Here is a 19,193-nt window from a genome sequence, read left to right on the forward strand (position 1 = left end):
ACCACGCCATTCCGCACGTTCCAGAATGTGAGACATTCCAGGAATGTGAAGAGTGGCCATAAGTCACCCAGGGTTTCAAGACAGACAGTGATCAAACCCATTACTGCTCTGGGTGAACCCCAAAATGTCAAAGCGTGGAAGTTTTTCCAGTACATATTTTACAATGCCACAATTGCATAGGAAAAGTCACATTGCATGTAATGTGCAGTACAAAGTCTTGCTGCTAACAGTAAAAAAGATCCCCTCCCCCTTTTCCATTTCTGTTAAAGCGAAAATATTTTGCTTTAAACCCTCAACATGTATTTCAGGGGTAGCATTAGAAAAGTCTGCTGATTATTTTAAAAAATATTTCTTATGCATGCAGTTGTGTTGAGAAGCATAAAATATATTGAAAACAATCACATTTGCTCTATATTTTTGACATATTGGGTTTTGTTAATTTAAGGAGGAGAGAGTTGTTTGGCAGTGTCATATCTGTACAGGTGAATTTCATGATCTCAAACATTTTCAGGCACAAATGGTCTACACTATTTACTTATTCTGTATTTTATCATCTTCCTTTCTTTCTCACACATGCACACAGTATTTTTGATCTTTATTTTCATCTTCCTGTAAAATGTTGCAAACCGAAATTCCCACAAATGTTAGTAATTAACTCCATGACCTCGTGAATGCAGATTTCACCCAGCTCTCTTTCAGCGTTGTTTTTGTCCTTGTCTTGTTATTGACAGGTTACCTTAGGAAAAGTGCTAAAAGTGATAGTGGTGATGCGGAGTCTCTTCATTGACCGGACAATAGTAAAAGGATATAATGAAAATGTCTACACTGAAGATGGCAAGGTAGGGTTTTCACATCTCTAGCCGGGCTAAACTTCATACTTACCTTATACCTGTTTTTTGAGAAACTGCAAAAAAGAAGTCTCATCACAAGTATGTTTGCAAACAAGAAACCATCACAAGAGGCTGGGCTGATGTTTTGCAAACATTTCAGCTTTAAATTTAGCATGCTTCACTCAGATTTTTTCATACCCAAGTGTCTGATTTTTCTCTTAGTCCTGGTGCCCTTGCTTGAATTTCTAATTTATCACCTTAGACCACAGTTGCCTCCATTAATGGTGTCTACTGAGGAAACATTTTTTCAGTGTACCAGCACATCAGTAGCCCAGGGTTCACATTTCTCATCTCTGAGAGCCACTGGAAAATCTTGGGCTAGTATTATACTTAAGTTGATAAACTCTGCTATGAAAATCATTGGTAGCCCTCAATAAGTTGCTGGTTGGTAATAGTGCATCTTGAACAGCAGCTGTTAAAGAAAGTATAACCTGTATTTCCTTGAGCGATTTGCTTTATGAAAAATTCAACCTGCTTGAACCTCTGCTTTCTTTTGACTGCACACACTCCATATGGCTCTCTGTATAGCATCAAAAGATGTTAATGGGACCTGACAGCCTTCAGCTTAGTTTTATTTTCTCTTTTCAGAGTGGAATAGGCTCTCTTGCTGAGACACCCACCACAACTCACCCTTGCTAGTAACAAGTACTGAGCACCTCTGTCATTCACATTCTCTCGGGAGCTTTCTGCCCTTCTTATGAATCCCATAAAAATACAAAGTTCTTTATAGCTAGATGAGCATGGGGCATCCATAGGCCATGTTATAATGAGAGATTTTTTTCATTCAAAAGAGGAACCTGTTTTTTAGCACACAGCAGTATGTTATGTGCTGACCCTTGAGTTCAGTGGCTGAGTCTGAACCTCTCTTCCAGAGAAGAGATTAAGAACTATCTGTTAAAGGGAAGTACAGCTTTATTTTCTCCCTTTTGGAGTGGGGAGAATAGAAATTGCTTGACAGCGCACTGGTTTTAAATCAGATACACTATGGAGCAGGAGATATTTTGGATATTAGTGAACAAAAGGAGACTTTTAAAAACCATAAAACCTCTGGTCTTGCATGCAAGTAAAATGATAATCCTACTCCCCTTAAAAAGCATTGATAATTTGATGAGAGGAGTGTACCATTTCACCTTCACTTCCAGTCTTTGCCAACACCTGCAGTGAGACTATATGAACTTGTCACTTGTCAGCTCATTATTCCACTAGGCTAGTCTAGGACTTTACTAGTCCCAAACCCGAAGGCCCAAATTATTTGCAGGTATAAGCAGGCATAACTCCTTTGAGTTTGACGGAGCTGTGTCCAGTTAAACCAGCAGCAATTTTGACTTTAAAATGTTGAGTGAATAAATATGTAGCTTGCTAGCTTGCCCAACTGGAATGCATATTGACAAGCAGTGGGCTACCTGTTTTTCCCTAATTAAATATGTTGGTAATTGGAGAGGAAGAGCAGGGCTGAACTCATGCAGTAATGCTCTTTACTTACTGTGTCTACCGGGAAGGCGTGATTATAGTAAATTCCATTTCCTTTTCCCTTGCGACAGACACTGTGGGTAAAGCATTTTAGAGCAGTTGCTCCAGTTCTTCTACTCCCAGCCTGAACCAAAAAGGAGACAGAGGAATAGCAGGAAATTGAGAGAACTGTGGAGAGATTTCAGACGACATCTTTTAGAGAGAGAGAGAGAGATTAAGAGTCAATCCTTAGGATCGCAAAAGGAGTTAGGAAGAAATTTTCCTTATGAGCAGGTTATTTCATAGGTGTCCATTTCATGATATCCTACACGTTTCTTGGAAGTATCTGGTATTCATCACTCTGAGAGAGAAAATTCTTAACTAAATGGACCAAAGGTTTAATCTGCTATGGCAATTCCTGTGTTTCTGTCTTTATCATAAACCAAATAGGAAAGAGAAGTTAGAACAATAGTAGTAGTTACATTGTGCTTTGTGTTTAAATTGCTGTACAAACATCATTCACTTAATTTTCCCAACATTCCAGTGGGGCAGATCCAGTAACAGTTTAAGGTGAAATGTGCACAGGAAGTGGCTTGGAGGAAAGGATGGGGAGAGTTTGGACAGAAGAGGCAGCAGAAGTAAGAAGAGCCCCCTCACTGGAGAGTTCCAAGACAGAAATAGGAGGCCAAAACTGGATGTTTAAGTGTGAAGATAGGGCCAGGAGATGATCTGAGGTTAGAGGGGAAGGTGGATCAGAAGAGAAACACGAAGGCAAATGTAGGTGTGTCAGGGGCGTGAGTAAGTTTTATGTGGTTTTGATCTTTGAGAGGAACAATGTTACATTAAATGCTGAGGAGTTCGGTATGAGAACTAATGGGGAAATATTGATACTTTTAAGGATCCGAGTTTGAGTTCTAGATGCAGTGAGTTTGGTGGATTCTCCTGGACACTGTTGAGCCACACAGGGTTGACATAGTTAGGAACAATTGGTAGTTGCAGAAAAAAATTGGGATTAGAATAGCCAGGTTATTACAGGTCATTATGGAAGTACATTGGCAGAGCTGAGTAAGGAAGCTGCCAAATAGCTAGCTTCTACTCTATTGGAGTGCAGCAAATGCAATTAGTCAATCATTTTTATTCATATGAGAAAAAAATAACACTGTATTCAAAATGAAGAGGAAAAAAATAAATCTAGCAGATGGTCTTAACCTAACATGGGGAGAAATTGGACTTTTTTTTTTTTTAAGATTTCTGCATACTGGCAAAGAAATAAGAACCAGTAATTTTCTGAAAAGGTCTGGTTGTATTTGAATTATGACTAAGGCCCCAGTTAACTTGCAATATTGCAGAAATTGTGGATTCCGCAATATTAAGCTTCCACCTAAACCTTGACAGCGGGAGTCCTGCCATGTATGGGGCTGACAGCGGGAGTCCCCACTCTGAGTCCCGGGCTGCCAACAGCAGAAGATCGTGGAAGAATAATAATGGACTTTATTACCTCAAATAAGAAGATCTGTTGTTACTTTTCTGCAATGTTCAATGGCTTGTCCACAACTCAGCTGCAATTTTTTTTGACAATCTTGCTATTCCAATAGGGCCCTAATTATGAAGCATTCAAAAGACCTGCCAAACTTGCTTTTGCCAGATTGCAAACAAAAGCACATCTTTTTCTTGGATTTTTTGGAAAAACAGTAGGTGAGATTTGTCAGTTTTTTCCATAGAGTAGATGCTGTATTCTGATAGTTGTGCAATCTCCTCTGCTTTACTGCTGGCCCATTACATCCACCGCATAGTGATGGATTTTAATTAGTTTGTAGCTATAGTGGTGGTATTGTGCCTCCCCTAATTTAAAACTTTAACATACTCATAGTGCACTGGAATCCAGACATGGAAAGTAATTATTAGTAAGGCTAAGATTTTGTCATGGTTATTTTTAGTAAAAGTCACGGACAATAAAGAAAATTTCACGGAAGCCCATGACCCATCACTGACTTTTACTAAAAATACCCATGATAAAATGGGAAGGGGCTGTACAGCTGCGGGGTGGCTGGAAGCTCCATGGCCCCCACCACCCATGGTTGCTCAGAGCTCCTGTGTCCCCAAGCCCCACCATGGTGCCTGGCAGGGAGCTGCAGGGGGTCCCCCTGCCCCACCGTGGTGGCTCAGAGCTTGGGGTCCTGGTGCCTCAGGCGGTGCGGGTACCTCATAGCTCCATGCTGCTGTGGGAAGGCGGCAACGGGACCCTGCAATTCCCAGCTGCCAGGGCTGAAGTCATGGAGGTCTTTGGAAGTCACGGATTCCATGACTTCTGCAACCTCCTGTGACAAAATTGTAGCCTTAATTATTAATAATGCCATCCATATTCCTGAAAAAATAAATCCATGCAGCTCATCCTTGAGGGCAGGCTTTCATGAACTGAGCCATTAGTATCCTAAGTCTGCTATAGAAATAAAATTGCAGTAAGATTTGTTTAGTGAGACAAGGTGGGTGAGGTAATATCGTTTATTGGAGCAACTTCTGTTGGTGAGAGAGACGAGCTTTAGAGCTACACAGAGCTGCTCTTCAGGTTTGTTTAGCATGCTGACAGGCTGCTTTTCTGTAAATACAGAGATGGAGAAGAACCATGACATGGCATATTTGGCGTGGGTATTTAACATTACTGCGCAGCCAAATTCCTAATTCTGCATTAGTTAGACTTACTTAAGGAAACATAAGTGTCTCAGCTGAATTATCATGTTCAGGAACTTGGGTTATGTTAATGCTATGGCTTCATTAATTACCCCATATCAATAAAAAAAAAAAAAGGGCAGCTTTTAGCCTCCTAGCGTAAGAGAGGAAAAGAAATAGTAGTATCAAAGGAAAGCTTCAAAGACAGCCAGAACTGTCTCTTGGGTAATTTCTGATCCCTGCATTCTTTCCACTTCAAAGCTGGATGTGTGTGTGTTTGGGTGAAAGGGAGGGTTGAATCCGATTTCTCTAATAAGTGTTGGCACCAGCCGTGTTTGATATTAGATGCAGGGAACATTTTGATTTGTTATCGCCTTTGAAATTGTTCAGACGACCTTCAGAAAATGGTCTCTTGTTACTTATACTAGGGACGGGTGGGGAGAGTGGGGCACTGGGGGAAAAAAAGCCCCAATTTAATTCAGATGCAGAGGATGCCCCGAAATTATGCTTTCAGCAGTTTTTTAGATACAAATGTGTATCTTGATTGAAAGTGAAAAGTTGAAGAATAATAGATCTGTAACAATGCATTCTTTAGTACTCCTGCCTTATTCCTCTGTTTTCATGGAGAAAAGTAGACAGTCATTTAAGGTGCCTGCATATGTTTCGGGTTTTTTTTAAACTTGGATAACATCAGGTCTGTAAGACTTTCATTACTTTTGCTGCTTTTGAGTATTCATGCCAAATAATGAACATTCTGTACCTGTTGAATTCATCCAAATGCAGCATCTAAAATAGAAATTTTTGCAGTTTAATTCAAAAATTTTAAAGGATCATATATTTGTCTTGGAGAATGATCATCACTGGAGATTAAAACTGAATAATAAATATGCTTTCCAATTATAACACAAGATTTGCAACCAACCAACCAACCACCATTCAGTTAGATGAAAATAGCTAGAAAACAAACTCTACATTAACTTTGTGTCTTAAATTGTAGAGTTAGCTTTACAAGCATGCGTATTTGTTACTAAAATGTAAGACTGCCTTTCCCTATTCCTGTGTTACCTCTCTCCAGTTATACAAAAGGGAGCTGCTAAGGTCATCTTTCTCACACACACATTCCCCACTCCCCTACCACCACAAAATCAAGTTAGTTTCACATCCTGACCTTGAATGTCTTTTATAACTCTCTCTCTATCTCTAGTTCTTCATTCTTGTATGTCATCATGTCACCCACTGCTCTGTAAGTAATGCTAGCCTTGACTGCCTAGTTGTCCAGTTCTCCTGCAACTGACTCCATGCCAACTCTCAAGCATGAAACACACTTCTTGAGCTGATCCATAAGGTCACTCTACCTTCTCCTCCCTCCAAGGCTAGCATTACTGACAGAGGAAGTGGGGGTGCTGGAGCCTGAAGCCCTGCAGCCAGAGCTCGAAGCCCCGTGGCCAGGAGATGGGGGCCAGAGCAAAGCCTGAAGCCATGTGGCCAGAGCCTGGGGCCTGCCACTGCGCAGCCAGAGCCCAGGGGTGGAGCCTGATGCCCTGCAGCCAGAGCTTGCTGCCCCACCACCCCAGGACTGAAGCCCAAAGCCTGAGCCCCAGCACCCCTGGGAAGGTGGGCAACTTACTGGCTGCCTGCTCCTACAGCATTGTGCCCTGGTGACTCTAGAGGGGGCAGGGCCCAACCCCTGCTGCTGGCCTCAGCATCCAGGAGCAACAGGGAGTGGGCTCTACTTTGCCCTCCCCCCATCTCAGCCCAGGAGGCTGTGGCTGCATTTGAGAAATGCTGCCATAGACCTACCCTCACTTATTGTGTCTTGTTTCAATGTAGTTTGTAACCTCTGTGGAGCTGGGACCATGTCTTTCTAAGGAGTTCTGATCATTATTGGAGCCTTTGGGCATTACCATAACAAAAAAAAAATCAAAATAATTTATTTTAAAGAAGGAGGTTAACCAAACAAAATTAACACTATTTATGTGTAAGAATGCAAACTTTAGCAGAACTTAGTAAATAGGATCTGTTCCTATTTGTTGCCAAACACTTCTATTGTCTGATTTCTCCTCTGTGTTTAAAAAACAAAACAAAACAAAAACCTGTTAAAATGTATAAACAATAGTATAATTAAGTGATAAAAATAACTCCAATGCAGTGTTAACATTATGCGTTTAAGCCCAAGCATAAATCTTTGCAGGATTGGGGCTGTAGGTTGGTAGTTCTTTGGGGCATGTACCTCTGTACAGGGCTCCAGTCCTGTTTGGCCATCTAGGTGCTACCCAAGAGAACTAATAATCAGGGCCCTGTTTACTTCATGGCACAATGGAACCAAAAATTATAGCTGCCCTTAAATTCCACAGCAATATTAGTTTATTCTACTGCCATTAAATAACCTGCATCCCCATCCTCCACCCATATACACTCAAACACCTCTCTGGCTCATAAATGAAAAAAACTCATTGGTCTAAAATTCTTCATTTTAAACAGTGCTTATTTTTCCTGATGGGTTTTTCCTTACTCTCTTCAAGTGTCCTGGCTCCATTTCTTGGCTCCCATAATGCCAAGTAATCCAGCTCAGAACCTCATTCGTTCTCAGGAGTGGGGAGCTTTTAGCTGGCTTCAGCGGTTTCACCTTCCCAGCTCGCTGGGTTTTAGCTGGTATGCTGTTGTCCATGCAACAGCCCAAACTTTTGGCCCCTTCCACTTCCTGGCTACAAGCTGGACATGCCCACTCTGACACCTTATTACTCTCTGCTGCCTACCTCCATGGAAGAGCATGCACTTTAATCCAGTTAATTCCTCTTTATGGGGAAAGTTGGAGTGCAAGACACAGCTGCATGTAGGTCCCAGAAGGGCAGGGAGCCAGAAGACAAAATGCTGGGCACATCGCTACAACAAAACAGCAAATTCTGTGGCAGAAATGCTGAATTCCATTGTATTTGGGGAAAATGCCAATTTCTATGGCTGCAGAATTATGGAGTCCACAGGGCTGTGACAGAAGTGAATGGATCAGGCCACACAGCTATTGTTTCAAATACTGCACAGACTCTCCAGCATTTTACTTTTACTGCTTCTTCTTGATGTTTTCTACTCATGCATAAAGGTTAGAAATGATTTTTTTAAAATGAAAGCGAAGTATCTCTGCAGCACAATTCTTCAATAAGTGTGATTTCCATGATAAGATTTACAGATGAGAAATTATGACTAATAAGAGGCTCTGTAGTAATAGGAAATAAGCTGGAGGTCAGGAAAGGAAGGAGGAAGTTGCCATCTTTGCTACCTCCACTGAGACAGTATATTCTGAAGGCTGTGTTAAAACTGCACTAGCATATCAGTTGTGCTTGTGTAAATGTGTGACTCAGTCCCTTGTTTGAGAAGTGCAACCTTAACTCCTATTTGCTTGGTGTTTTTAGCTCTTATATTCTTGAAAAGTAAAATACATTGAAACCAGAGAGAAGTTCAATACCCACAACCTTAAATCTAGCTTAACAAAAAAAAAAACAAAAACAAAAAAACCCCACCTGTTTGGAAATCTAAGTACGATATACAAAGGAGTATTTTATTTGGTTCTTGTAGACCAGTGTTTTAGCTTAATTCAGCTAAATGTGTTCTGTGTCAGTTGTTGCTGAATCACTTACTCGTGGACACAGGACCAGCAAAAGATTAGAAGAAATGCCCTTGTTATGGAGACAAGCCGAAGCTGATAAATATTCACATAGATCAGCACAATCTCCTACAAATGAATTTAGGGATCTTGCTGGCTCTGAGGTTGCACATTGGTTCAACGGGACTCATTTATAAGATTTCATAGTACAGCTTTAATAAAATGAAACTTAAACACCATATGCCTTATTCATTGCAAAACAAGGAATATTTTATTTCATTAGATCCCTTCTTAGATGTGTGTGAAGGTTGGGGAGAACTGTCTAATGGCCAAAACAGTACAAAGTCAGGACTCCTGGAAAGCTGTTGCAGCTCTGTGAACTTGAGCAAATCATTTAACCTCTGTGAACTTCAGTTTCCCCACCTGTAAAATGGGAATATATCCACTTCATAGGAGAATTCTAGAAGATAACACATCTTTTTGTTTGTTTTTTAAGTCTGGAAGGGACCATTATGACTGTCTCATCTTCACAGGCCATCACCCTTTAATTCCCACATCAGACTTTTGTTTGAGCTTAAGCATAACTTGCAAGCCTTGCTTATATGAGTGCTCTTTAAATACATGGTCAAAATATTAAAGACACCAACTCACTCAGATACTACAGTAATTGGCTCATATAATACCTTAGATAGTCATCTGCCTACTGCAAGTAAAGCACTTAGGGATCTACTGATTAATGGTGATGTAGAGATGCAAAATAATCTTATAGAACAGATCTATTTTTTTTAAGTGTGAACCTTATTGTATAAAATCCTTCTGGTTCACATGGTGTATAAACCACCCTTGAGTACTGAAAACCTCTAGGCATTTTAACAGTGTGCTCACGTGAAATGGGTTTTGTTGTGCTGAGAATCTACAATGGTCTGTCTCATGCGTGTGTGTGTGTGTGTGTGTATATATGTGTGTAATATATAATCAAATGTCTCTCCTTTTATTTCTTTTATTGTAAAATTAGCTCAGAAATGCTGGGTCATGAAACTGAAATAATAGAAAACATTATTTGTGAAAAATATCACTTCCCATTTTAGGAATCAGCTTTATGAATATCTCAACTGTCAGATTGAGCACATAGTGGTTAAAACCAAGTTAGAACAGCATTGTTAGTAGACACCTGTCATAAACAGATGGTTAAGGGTTAATGTCTCTTTTACCTATAAAGGGTTAACTAGCAGTAAACCTTGAACACCTGACCAGAGGACCAATCAGGAGACAAGATACTTTCAAATCTCGGTGGAGGGAAGCCTTTGTTTGTGCTTCTTGGGTTTTTTTCTGTGTGTTCTCTCTGGGTTCTGAGAGGGGCCAGACATGTAAGCAGATTCCTCCTGAATCTTTCTGAAAAAATCTCTTCTGTTCAAATTAGTAAGTACCAGTTAGAAAGGTGGTTTAGTCTTTTTTTGTTTGTTTTCTTTATTTGCAAATGTATATTTTGCTGGAAGGATTGTATTTGTGCTGGAGGGAGGACTCTCCCTAGTGTCTATAAGCTGAAAGACCCTGTAACATTTTCCAACTTAATTTTACAGAGACAATTTTTACTTTTTCTTTCTTTTATTAAAAGCTTTTCTTTTTAAAAGACCTGATTGATTTTTTCCCCCTTGTTAAGGCTCAAGGGAATTGAGTCTAAACTCACCAGGAAGTGGTGGGGGGAAAGGAGGAGGGGGAAGGCGAATTTCCCTTTGTTTTAGATTCACAGAACTTGAATCTGTCCCTCTCTCCAGGATAGCCCAGGGAGAGGGAGCCTGGGAGAGGGCACAGGGGGGAAGGGTTTATTTTCCCTTGTGTTAAGATTCAAGGAATTTGGATCTTGTTTCACCAGTGAGTTGGTTGAAGCCTCTCCAGATGACCCAGGGAGGGAAAGTCTAAGAGGGGGAAAGAGGGGGAGATAGTCAGTTCCCCCTTGTTTTAAGATCCAGGGGGGTCTGGGTCTTGGGGTCTCCTGGGAAGGTTTGGGGGGACCAGAGTGTACCAGGCACTGCAAGTCCTGGTTGGTGGCAGCCCTATCAGATCTAAGCTAGTAATTAAGCTTAGAGGAACTCATGCTGGTACCCCATCTTTGGACGCTAAGGTTCAGAGTGGGGGTTCATACCATGACATGGTGGTAGCGGTGGGATAGATAGAATCCAAAAGCCAGTAGGATTATTTTTTTCCTTTTCTCTCTGCTAGCTGTCTATAAGCAGGGAGAAGGGGTTTTTTTAAAGCAAAAGTCTGCAAGTTTTTTTTTGTTCTTCCTTCTGAGTATTCTGAAGGCAGAAGCGTTAAGTTTAATGAGTGTCTTTTGTTAAACAAAGGGACTCCAGCTGTGAGTCAGCGTACATCAACAAAACACATTTGCAAATAAAAGTTTTTTTTTCTAACTCTGTCGGGTAAAGGCTAGTTAGAAAGAATTTAAAAAAAAACTCTGTTGCTAAGCAACCCTAAGGCTGCAACAGAAAAGTAGCATTTCAGGCAGTAAACAGCAGAGGACGTACCCAGCCCAAGAAAGCAGGAACCAGGAGTTCAAAGGAAAGCCTTAAGCAGGAACTGGCAAGGCTACAAGCCATAGAAAAAGACGACAAACATAGAAGACGAATAGAACTAATTAATGCTAAAATAGCCAAGGAAGAGGCGGCCCACAAAAAAGAACAAGAAGACAAGCCCACAGAAGACAGATAGAACTCCAAAGGGAGGCCCACCAGCAGGCCCTGGCATTACACTTTAAAGGTCCTTCACTACTCTTTTTCTTGTTGTATTTCACAGGATCCTGCAACCCTTATGTGTCTCTGTGTATATAACTAAAGCCACACAACTGTTATTGAAGTCAGAAGAAGTTGTCTATGCATATGGGCGGTAGGACAAGTGGAAAGAGTTAGGCAGTATAATATTTCAAAGTAAACTGCTTTCAATATTTATTAGGTGGCTTAGCACCAAAGCACTCAAGGTTCCATACTATCATATTAACACTACAATAAAATATAACATAACTCATTTAATTAATTGTGTCTGTATGTGAAATGTCTTTACTTGAATACTAAAGGGTAATAGTGGAAGTTCACAGATGACGACAAGTTTTCTTTTGTTAAATCCTTAGTGCCAAGGATTCAAATATATCTTCAGCATGACCCACACAAAACTTGACTTCCTTTATTAATATCAGCTGATATGCTCTTCACTTCAATTAATAGTGCTAAATGTGTCAATTTTATGTGCCAGCCCATCTGATTTTAGTAATGGGAAATCCCCAGCAACTGGCTGAAGACTGTACATCTTTTAAATTTTTTGGCCAGAGTCTAGCTTGCATTCCATCCATTTTGCATCACTTGGACTTAGGGGCTTGACAGCTGTGACCAGAATCGCTCCATTTCAGTGGCACAAAAGGGATAGGATGCAAAGTAAAATTTGGCCTTGTGTCTAGCCAGGTGTCAAATTCTAAAACTGTTTTTGGGATTTCCCATTACAAAATACAGATGCCCCTGGCGCCTTTTAAATATAAATAAGAGATCTCTATAGATATATACAAATAAATATTGGAAGTCTTTACTGGTCCTCCATCTAGCCATTATCAGTTGGTAATTTCCTTTAGGCAGTTTAAGTGGGTCTTAACAGATTAAAGAGGACAGCAGAGTGGGTTTATAGTCTAGTTTTGTGGAGCAATTAACTCAGTAGCATAAACTCAATTTAACCTAGTAAAGTCCAATGAGTGAATGCAAGAGAAAAATCCTAAAACATTCTGTTGAGGTTGAGCAATCCCCATCAGCCTGCACACTGGAAACCAAGGTAATGTTAAGAAACAAATATGTTCCTCTTCTCTTTGTTTAGACTGCTTATTTCTGGTAATCGGGGATTATAGATTTTTCACGACAAATATTAGTCGAATAAAATGTTCTTATGAATCCATGTATGGTAATATATAACTTTTTTTTTCTTACTACAGGTTGACATATGGTCCAAATCCAACTATCAGGTTTTTCAGAAGGTAAGTCCCGCAACATTTACTTTCTACTCAATGCCTATAAAAGATGCATCCGACGAAGTGGGTATTCACACACGAAAGATCATGCTGTAATACATCTGTTAGTCTGTAAGGTGCCACAGGACTCTTTGCTGCTTTTACAGACTAACAGGACTCCCCTCTGATACTTGATATAAAAGAAATGTGGATTCTGTGTCTTGCAGAACTTCTTGTTTTTGAATAGACAAACACTTTGCAAAAGCAATTAAGTCTTGTGTTATTTGTCAGCCATCTTTAATGTGATTATCAAACTTCCATCACGGCTTGCAAAGAACAAAATATAATCTCCAATGATTGAAGATAGTAAGTAGGACAAAAATAAGATACACTTTTTTTGTTTTTCAGAGTTTACTTTACACTTACATCCTGGTATGCCTCTGACCCTAGCCAAGGCAATCAGGGACCAAACTATGGGATTTTCTCCTCTCTAGCCTGAGAAAACATTTTCACTTATTCACTTTTGAGCTTTAGTTTGATTAATTCTTTCTAAGTATACCTCTGCCTCGATATAACGCTGTCCTTGGGAGCCAAAAAATCTTACTGCGTTATAGGTGAAACCATGTTACATTGAACTTGCTTTGATCCACTGGAATACCCAGTCCCCGTCCCCCCCCGCCCGCCCCGGGGCACTGCTTTACCACGTTATAGCCAAATTTGTGTTATATCGAGTGGCATTATATTGAGGTAGCGGTGTAGTTTAAGTTTAAAAATCTATTCTTTTACTTTTCTCAGTTTAAAGGAAAAGATGCATCCTCTATAGGGAGGGAAGTAAACAGCACCTTTTCCAGACTGATCTGAAACAAATTCCACACATTCCTCTTCATGAGGTTTAATTTTAATAAGTCAGTGGGACTTGGGCACGTCTAAAAATTTTACCTTACAGCTAACTATTGGACCTGCTTGTCCTCTCATGCTCCTGTAAACTAAAGTAATTCCATGAATGTGAGAATGGTATGAGACAACAATAAGCCCAGTAAGTATAAACTTGCCGAGAGTTTAAAGACACTTTTAGACATTGTGCTTTTTTTTTTTTTTTCAAAACAAGTGAAATTAAATTTCTCTATGAAAACCTCTGGCCAAAATGTTGCAAGTTCAAACTGAACTGGCGTTAAATTCCAATTTCATTACAATTAAACCACAGTTCAAGGAATTTAAGGCTCAAGCTATTTTATTCCTTTCATCTACTTCTGTAGTTTATGTAACAACTTTGGGTCAGGGACTCTAAAGGGCATAAAAGCAGGGGTCCGAACTAAAGATATATCACCTGTATTTGGGCATAAATGTTTCCAAGAATCCAAACTCCCTCCCAGGATTTCATGTGCAGTCAAAAGAAAAACAGTTTTGACCTATGATATTAATCTGCGAAGGATCAAAGGGGACAGCTTTTGGGGAGTTGTGTAGCAGTCCCTCCCTGACTAGCATTAAGGCAGAAAGAATGCCTTTCTTATCTCTAGAGACAGGTAAAGAATTCTTTAATCTGTTAATTCTTCTCTTTCCACAAAAATATTTTCTTTCCTATGTCAGGTAGAGAAGAATGCAGTGGAAAGTAATTTAGTGCAGAATTAATCTTAATAATCCTTTATCAATAATGCTTTGAAGTAATTATTGCAGTGGAACAGGTTTAGGTTTTTGTAATTAAGTATGTCTTCTGAACTTCTCCATATGTGTTTTACATTTTGATCTTATGAGAGAGAGGCTGCATCTTCCTATATGTTTGTACAGTGCCTACCACATTTTAGGCATAAATGTACTGGAAATCATCATAATAGGCATTCTTTAGATGTTTTAGTTTAGAATATATTTTTAAAAGTGACCAACCGACATACTTAGTAATAGTTCTCATCTTAGTGCAATCAGTTTGACAAGTGGGTAGAAGTATCAGCTACCCATTCTAAACTGTAACTATAATTGGTAAAAAGATGAGGAATTCTTTTACAGTGTGTGCCACCAGTTCAAAGCCAGCCCAATGGCTGCATAATAATTAGTGAAGCAGGTTGGAGGTCTCAGTACAGTTCCTACTTGTCATGAACCCACATAATAGCCACCATCACACTGGATGCTAGTTGGCCCTAGAATTTTACCTGGCTTCTAACGAAGACGTTTATAGGGCAATAATCAGAGTAGTATCTAAGTGCACTTCCCTTCCCCGACTACGTGGTGGCCTTTCAGGTCAGGTCAGAAGTGAGATAGTTTGGTGTGAAAGTATGGGAGAAGTCTGTACTTCCTTTGCCCACATACCCCTCTCCTGTGGGTAATGGGAAGTCTTTGTTCTCTAGCATTGTCGTTGCAGCACATTTAACTCACTAAATTTTCTTTTAAAATATTGAGTTAATTAAATTCTATAAGATATATAGAGTGCTGGTTTGAATACATATCAGTAGTGAAAAGAAACTTTAACCATTTCATATCTATCCAGGGGCTGCATAGGAAATAAGTTATTGGTTTCTCTGCCCAGCGCTCAAGCACAAGTGCACATCATATACACAAACCCATCAAAATTGACATATAAATCCACACCTTTAATACTGCATGCAGTTCTGGTCTCCCCATCTCAAAAAAGATACACGCCTCTACCCTGATATAACGCTGTCCTCAAGAGCCAAAAAATCTTACCGTGTTATAGGTGAAACAGCATTATATCGAACTTGCTTTGATCTGCTGGAGTGCACAGCCGGGCCACCCTGGAGCGCTGTTTTCTACGGTATATCCAAATTCATGTTATATCGGGTCGCATTATCTCGGGGTAGAGGTGTATTAGAATTGGAAAGGGTACAGAGAAGGGCAACAAAAATGATTAAGGGTATGGAACAGTTTCCCTGTGAGGAGAGCTTAAATACTGGGGTTTTTTTCCACTTGGAAAAGAGACAACTAAGGGGGGATATGTTGGAGGTCTATAAAATCATGAATGGTAAGGAGAAAGTGAATAAGGAAGTGTTGTTTACTGCTTCACATAACACAAGAATTATGGGTCACCCAATGAAATTAATAGGAAGCAGGTTTAAAACACACAAAAGGAAGTGCTTCTTTACAGAACACACAGTTTAACCTGTGGAACTTCTTGTGAGGCCAAAAATATAGCTGGATTCAAAAAAGAATTAGATAAGTTCCTGGAGGATAGGTCCATCAGTGGCTATTAGACAAGATGGTCAGGGATGCAATCCCATGCTTTGGATGTCCCTAGTCTGACTGCCAGAAGCTGGGAGTGGATGACGGGATGGATCACTCACTGATTGCCTGTTCTGCTCATTCCCTCTGAGGCATCTGGCATTGGCCACTATTGGAAGAGAGGATTCTCAGCTAGATGGACCATTGTTCTGACACAGTATGGCTGTTCTTATGTTCATTTTTCATTGCAAATAATCTACAACTTTTCATTCATAATTGAAATAGAATTAAATTATCTGAACATTAAATTACTATTTATCATTCCTATCCAGGAAAACTAATCAAATAATATAAAACGGATTAGTTTAAAATAAGAAGCACATGGTTGCTGGAGGGAGGAAGTGTTGGCTAATGGCTTGAGCAAGGGTCTGTTAATCAGAGGCTTTTGAGTTCTGTTCCCAACTTTGCCACTAACTCACTGCGCTACCTTGAGTAATCACTGTGGATCAGTTTCCCTATGTTTAAAATCAGGATTATACTTTCCTACCTCACAGGAACTCTGAATCTTGGATGCATTGCTTTGAGTTCCTTGGATGAAAAGCATTATAGAAATGCAAGATATTATTTCTTTCTGAGAATCAGTAGCAGAGCCTATAACTATGCACTAATAGGGAAATAAGTTAAAACTAGGACCTATGAAAAATATAGTCAACATTTCTAAACAGCTAGTGGAAAATGCTGTGGTTCTGCATATTCAGCTCTTCTTGTGATTTTCCTTTTTTATTCTCTGATGAAGTTATGCTCTCATCAAAATCTTTTTAATACATTGAAATAATGATATAGCAGCATGAGCTAAAGGGTATCAGATAAAGTAGCGTTGGAGAAACGTTTTACTGTGGCACTCCTAAGTCTCCAGAATAAATGTTTTCCCACCATTTTTTGAATTTTTCTTCCTGTCTACTCATGTCACAACATATCTGTATGTCTATGAAATCTCTCTCTCTGTGCAATCAGTGTTGACCCTTTGTGGAAATAGCTGTTTTCACCTTCTCAGAAGAGCAACTATGACTTCCACCAAGGAGGCTGGGAAGCCCTTTGACTGTGTCTGTTTTCTTTAACACTGCAGAATCCATCATTCCTTTGAATGGCAGGGACATTTATTTTTAAAAAGCTGAACGTAGTTCCCAGCCTCTCTTCAATGACAATATAACAACATCTGGAGCTCACAAGATATCTGCTCATGGAAGCTGCAAACCCTGTCAAATTCTCACAGGACTGCAGCATGACTTTCTAGGTTAAGGACCAGAGACCTGTGATCCTTTATCCAACCCTGTCAGATGAAGCTAAATTTGTCCTGACTTTTGTTTGCAACCGCTGACTGTGTCAGCAAGCCTTTTCTCTCCTCCTTATTAGACAGGATACTCGTGTGTGTATAATACCAAGGGGGAGAACTCCCAGTGGGCCCATTACTGCTAAAATGTACAGTCATTTACGAAGGTTCCCTGGAGACTTTTTGAACTTTGTCCTGGGGTGAATAAGCTTTCATAGCCACCGAACCTACCAGCAGGGTTAGTCTCAGAACGGAACTTAAAAATAAGGGGGGAATATTTGAAAGGGCAAAACCACAAACAATAAAGAAAAGGTTTACGTGTTTCCATATTTTTCTGACATTCAAACTCGGCAGGTGCTGAGTTTTGTTCTGTTCTGATATTTAACCTCCCTATTTTAACACCTCACATGTCTTCATTCAGTAACATAAGAGGAGGAATAAGACAAGAAATTTAGAAATATTTACTGTGTTTAAATTTTGCTGTGAAATCTGAAAAATAGAGGTGAAGGGTGTGGAATGCCAAGTAGCTGAACTGAAGAAAAATATTGTAGTGACTGGAGCAAGCTTCATAGCTTCCCATTCAGAGAGAAAGTAGAAGAAAAAAGGACAGTATAGTTCAGGGGCGTCCAGCCTGAGAAGGAGCCATAATTTACTAATGTACATTGCCAAAGAGCCACAGTAATATGTCAGCAGCTCCCCATCAGCTCCCCGCACCCAGCACCTCCCACCTACCAGCAGCCCCACTGATCAGTGCCTCCCCGCACCTCCCAATCAGCTGTTTTGTGGCCTGCAGGAGACTTGGAGCAGGAGGGCATAGCAGGCTATGGGGAAGGGGCATGAAAGAGTGGAGTGGGGGGTAGGGCCAGTGGCAGAGCCAGGGGTTGAGCAGTGAGCACCCCCCAGCACATTGGAAAGTTGACACTTGTAACTCCAGCCCTGGAGTCGATGCCTGTACAAGGAGCCACATATTCACTGCCGAAGAGCTGCCCATGGCTCCAGAGCCACAGGCTGGCCACCCCGGTATAGTTGTTTCCATTGTAGCGCAGTGAATGAAAAGCTCTACCAGTAGCTAACTTCTACCCTTAACTATTAGTTGAGCCCTCCAATAACAAGATATAGTTTCTCTGTCTAATGTAACTTCCCCTCCTCACCACACCCCAATTAGCTGTGTGATCCATAGGCACCATGTAAACTCACATGTATTCCTGCCAATTCAGTCTTGACCTACAGCACACCTTGTAGCCTAATAGAGGGTTACCCCTAAACAGAGATTCACAGTAGTCAGACTGCAAGTTGGTTGTATGATGGTTTCGTATGTACAGCTGGGACTAAACAATCCTTTAGATTTCTTCTTTGAGATCCTATCTACATTTGAACCCAAGCTTCAAGAGATTTAAAAGATAGTTGGCAAAACCAGCAAACAAGCTAGTTCCAGTATTGTCTGGTTAATTGTTCAACAGCTGCTTAGCTTTTTCCTTTGTGTAGTTAGCCATGATCTCTAAAATATCTAGAGGTAGGAAGACATTATGGATGATGAAATAGAGTATGTAGACCTGAATGCATATGTTACATGTTTTATAAGGCGAATCATGCTTCTATCTTTTCTTCAGCAAACTGTTTGTAATGTAAGGAAATAACCACAGTCTAAAAATTACAATGTACAAAATCCTGCAAGAACAAGACAAGCAAGATGCAACCACAGGAGAATTGAACATATGAAATAAAACATGCCTTCCACAAAAGAGTGCTTTGAGTAGTCTTATATATCATAGGGTTTGGGGTTCTATTTCTCCAAATTTTCAAATGCTAGTTTCTTTCAGGGAGGGGGGACAGTAGTACATAATTGACAACGCCGGATGCTATTTGCATTTCTTGCTGTGCATCCGTGTCTTTGTCTAAGAGGTTTGCAGTCCCAAACTAGTGAAGTTCGGGGCACAGTGGTCACCGTTACAAGGACACACTCATGTTGTAATGTATGAAGATGTATTCTTGTCAATAATATCTGAATAAAACAATGTGTGGCATGAATGCATGCATGAGCTGAATACTGGACTACTGATGATGCCTGCTCAAAGAGAGGAGATGGACTGTTCAAGGGTCACCTAGCTG

General features: G+C 40.2%; 1 protein-coding gene across 2 annotated transcripts in view; it reads left to right on the top strand.

Annotated features, from left to right (window-relative positions):
* MED27 (mediator complex subunit 27) overlaps positions 1 to 19,193 on the top strand; it is a 172,233-nt gene that overhangs the window by 143,293 nt on the left and 9,747 nt on the right. The window contains exons 5-6 of one of the 2 annotated variants that reach the window (XM_050926646.1): positions 732 to 839; positions 12,572 to 12,613. In XM_050926646.1, coding sequence (XP_050782603.1) covers positions 732 to 839; positions 12,572 to 12,613 — 150 coding nt within the window. The remainder of the gene's footprint in view (positions 1 to 731; positions 840 to 12,571; positions 12,614 to 19,193) is intronic. The other variant, XM_050926647.1, reaches the window with a different exon arrangement.

The sequence above is a fragment of the Gopherus flavomarginatus genome, chromosome 17, assembly GCF_025201925.1.
Source record: "Gopherus flavomarginatus isolate rGopFla2 chromosome 17, rGopFla2.mat.asm, whole genome shotgun sequence".
NCBI lineage: Eukaryota > Metazoa > Chordata > Testudines > Testudinidae > Gopherus > Gopherus flavomarginatus.